We start from the raw sequence: 3,327 nt of genomic DNA on the forward strand, positions 1-3,327 counted from the left end.
CAACATCTAACCAAACAGGTCAACCACTACAGGCAGCTGCACTGCAGTAGCACAAACTCCAGCAGGCTGCGTGGCCATTCACTTAGCACTTATTTTAAGCAAGCCTTGCAGGCCATGCTGCTGCTCTGCTTAAAAACAACTCTGAGCAGGGGCGAATACTAAAAAAAGGCATCCTCATCCTCAAACATTATGTATAATTTTTAATTCCAGAATCATGAGTTTTGGAGCAGTCATGGCCTTCACAGGACTCAAAGGCACTGTTTGTATCACTGAAATTATATGAAATAGAAAATGGAGGAAGTTCTACTGCATCTAAGAACGCAAACATATCAATTTAATCCAGTGTTGCATTACATCCCCAGGAGTCGGGGAGGCAGGCAGTTACTAAGGCTCATATGTCACTAGCATACAAGCATCAGCACTCCTTACTCCAGGCTTTGTGTGGAAAACTGAGGGCACCCGGGCAGGCTCGGTTAGGCCTGCTCGCAGAGCAGCTCCCACCCTCCGGAGTGGCTGGGCAGGAAGAGGAAGATGGAAACCCCGCGGCCGTCAAACCGTTACAGAAGGGAAACGCACACACGGCAATGGAGCATGGAGGCCTTTTATTGTGTAGTACGGCGTCGGGCCGCTGCGGGTTCCTCAGGGCGGCCCGGGAGAGCAGCGGGAGCCCCCGGCGTCAGGCTCATCCTCCCGGCGCTCAGTCCAGCTGCAAGAGGGGAGAGAAGAGCGTGAGGCGGCAGCAGGGAAAGGCCACGGCGCCCCTCCCCGCGCCGCCCCGGCGCTCACCTTGATAAAGCCGATGTCCTTGGCGTACTGGCGGAAGCACTGCCGGCACATGTTCAGCCCGTACTTGCGGATGAGGCCGTGCCGGTTGGAGCACACGCGGCTGCGGAGGGGGAAGACAGCGAGAGCGCGTCAGGGCCGTTAATGGCGGCCGGGGGGGGGGGGAGGAAGAAGAGAAGGGATCCCGCCTCGCGGCCGACCCCGCCCGCCCGCGCACCCCCCTCAGGGCGGAGAGGGGTCCCCAACCGCCGCCCCCAACCGCCACCCGCGCCACTGACCAGGAGCGCGAGCCCTGCCCGAACTTCCTGGGGTGGCTCCAGTAGAGCTGCTGATGGCCCATGCTGCCCGCTGCGCGCCCAGCCGCCAAAGAAAGATGGCGGCCCGCGCATGCGCTAATCAACCCTGCCCCGCATCCCGGCCTGCACCGCGACGCTCATTTCCCCCCACCACCACCACCATTAGCGGCCTCGGGAGCCGCGCGTGCGCAGTGTGGCGGGCTCCCCCCCCCTCCGCGGCGTGACGTCAGCGGGAGCGAGGCTCTAGGCGTTGCGGCGCGAGGCGGTTGGCGCCGGGCGCGGTGGCGCACGCCTGTAGTCCCAGCTACTCGGGAGGCTGAGCCCGCCGGATCGCTTGAGCCCAGGAGTTCTGGGCTGCAGTGCGCTATGCCGAGCGGGTGTCCGCGCTAAGGCCGGCATCAATATGGTGATCCCCGGGGAGCTCGGGGTCACCAGGTTGCCTAAGGAGGGGTGAACCGGCCCAGGTCGGAAACGGAGCAGGTCAAAGCTCCCGTGCCGGTCAGTAGTGGGATCGCGCCTGTGAATAGCCACTGCAGCGTAGCCTGGGCAACACAGAGAGACGCGGGCTCCTTTTGCCGCCCGCCGCGGCGCCTCGGCTCTCACCGCCCCACCCCGGCTCCCATTTTGTGTCCCCCCCAATCCCCTCCGACACCGCGGCCGGCAGCGCACCGCCTCCTACCGGCCGCCGCCGGTACCGGCACCGCTCCGCCTCCTGCCGGCCGCCGCCGGCACCGCAACCCTCCCGCGCGTCCGAGGCACCGCGGCGCCGCCCGCCGCCGCCCGCCCCCCCGCGTGCACGTTGTGATTTTGGGGGAGGCCGCTTTTAAAGAGAGCGAGGTTACAGAGCAAGCGGAAACGCTCTCCCGGCGAAAAAATAAAAATAAAAACAAACTTCACTATCACATGGAGATTCCCTACCTGCCTTAGCTCCATAAATCCACTTTTTTCATTAGGATTCTTTTTTTTTTTAATTCTTGACTATATTGAATTTCTATTATTCAGGTAACGAGTTTTTCATAAGGCTTCACGTTGTCATTCACAACACTTTAGCCCCCTTCTGTGCCAGGGAAACGTGCAGAACACTGAGTCTGCGCAGGCTGACTCTCCTCCCCACGGACACTCAGCAAGCTTTCGGCAGCCGCGCGCTCCCAGAGAAGTCCCTCGCTCACGAAGCGCGTCGCCTGTTGCCAGCACGTGAGCACAGACCGCTGGAGCATGTTGTTGGTGATTTTGATACCTCCCGGCACCTGATGGGAATGTCCATGATCCAGAAAGTTTTCCTCCTTCTCACTAGCGCCTTGCGGCAGTGCGCTACAGCGGCACCAGATCTACACCCGTCTCACGGTAAAACTGCTCTGGTGTCCAATTCCTAATTCGTTTTTTCAGAATTGCACAATGACATGAGGGGAAAAAAAATAGAACATGTCTTTCACAGCCGGGGAAGTTATCAGTGGAGGCGGAGTGCGACATTGGCATCTAAATTAAGTAAATGGCAACCGCACGTCACGACGAACGAACAGAGCTTTTTCCCCAAGTTTTGTTTCTGAACTCCCATGGTTGTTTTTCCTGTTAGGGTTATCCGAGTCTCTTCTAGCAACAAGCCGTCCTTCAGCTGGTCCAGTCCCACCACGCTGGGGATAAGAGGCCCAAGGGAAGAATTGTCTATCATCCCCTGACACCTAAGATGATGCTTTGTCACTGACACTCGCTTGTTCTATCGCTGTTTTGGACACTGTATCCCAGGATTTGTAAATGAATACACTGAAGGATTTCTTAGAAACTTCTGTATTCCTGTCATATACCACCGTTGTACAAATTGCCCAGATTTGCTTGTCACAGCAGTTGACACCTGAATGACATACGTGCACCCGATGAGCTCTAGTAGGTGGTGGTCCCCCGGGTTGTCTACGCACTCTCGTTTTCCCCAGGTAAATACTCGACTCCCATGGGGTGTGAGGGCCCCGTGCTGGATTCGGCAGCTCGGCACGCCCGGCACGGGAGCTGGGTGCTGGAGCTACGCTACGGTGCCATTTGCCCTGATGCGCGGTCACACAGCGCTCAGGGCGACGCTTTTAAAGACCGTGATGCGTCACGCAGCACTCACACCCCACACGGCCTCCTTGGCCACGCTGCGCCTGCCCCACGGCACACTACACCCGCCGCCCCCCAAACTGCCCCATCCCCTCACACCGCCCCCCCTCCGTGTCCCCATGTCCCCCCAGCTCCCCGAGTCCCTCACACCCGCCCC

The 3,327-nt window shown here is 59.3% G+C and overlaps 1 protein-coding gene across 1 annotated transcript; it reads right to left on the minus strand.

The window, feature by feature from the left end:
- Positions 1-583: 583 nt before the first annotated feature.
- On the minus strand, positions 584-1,173 carry RPS29 (ribosomal protein S29). Its single transcript, XM_026056171.1, has 3 exons — positions 1,062-1,173; positions 787-886; positions 584-706 (listed from the first exon to the last, which is right to left on the minus strand). The coding sequence occupies exons 1-3, from the start codon at positions 1,121-1,123 to the stop codon at positions 698-700; spliced, it is 171 nt and encodes a 56-aa protein (XP_025911956.1). The 5' UTR covers positions 1,124-1,173; the 3' UTR covers positions 584-697.
- Between the last annotated feature and the right edge of the window lie 2,154 nt (positions 1,174-3,327).

Source organism: Apteryx rowi, unplaced genomic scaffold (assembly GCF_003343035.1).
Source record: "Apteryx rowi isolate R43461 unplaced genomic scaffold, aptRow1 scaffold_13, whole genome shotgun sequence".
In the NCBI taxonomy this organism is placed as follows: domain Eukaryota; kingdom Metazoa; phylum Chordata; class Aves; order Apterygiformes; family Apterygidae; genus Apteryx; species Apteryx rowi.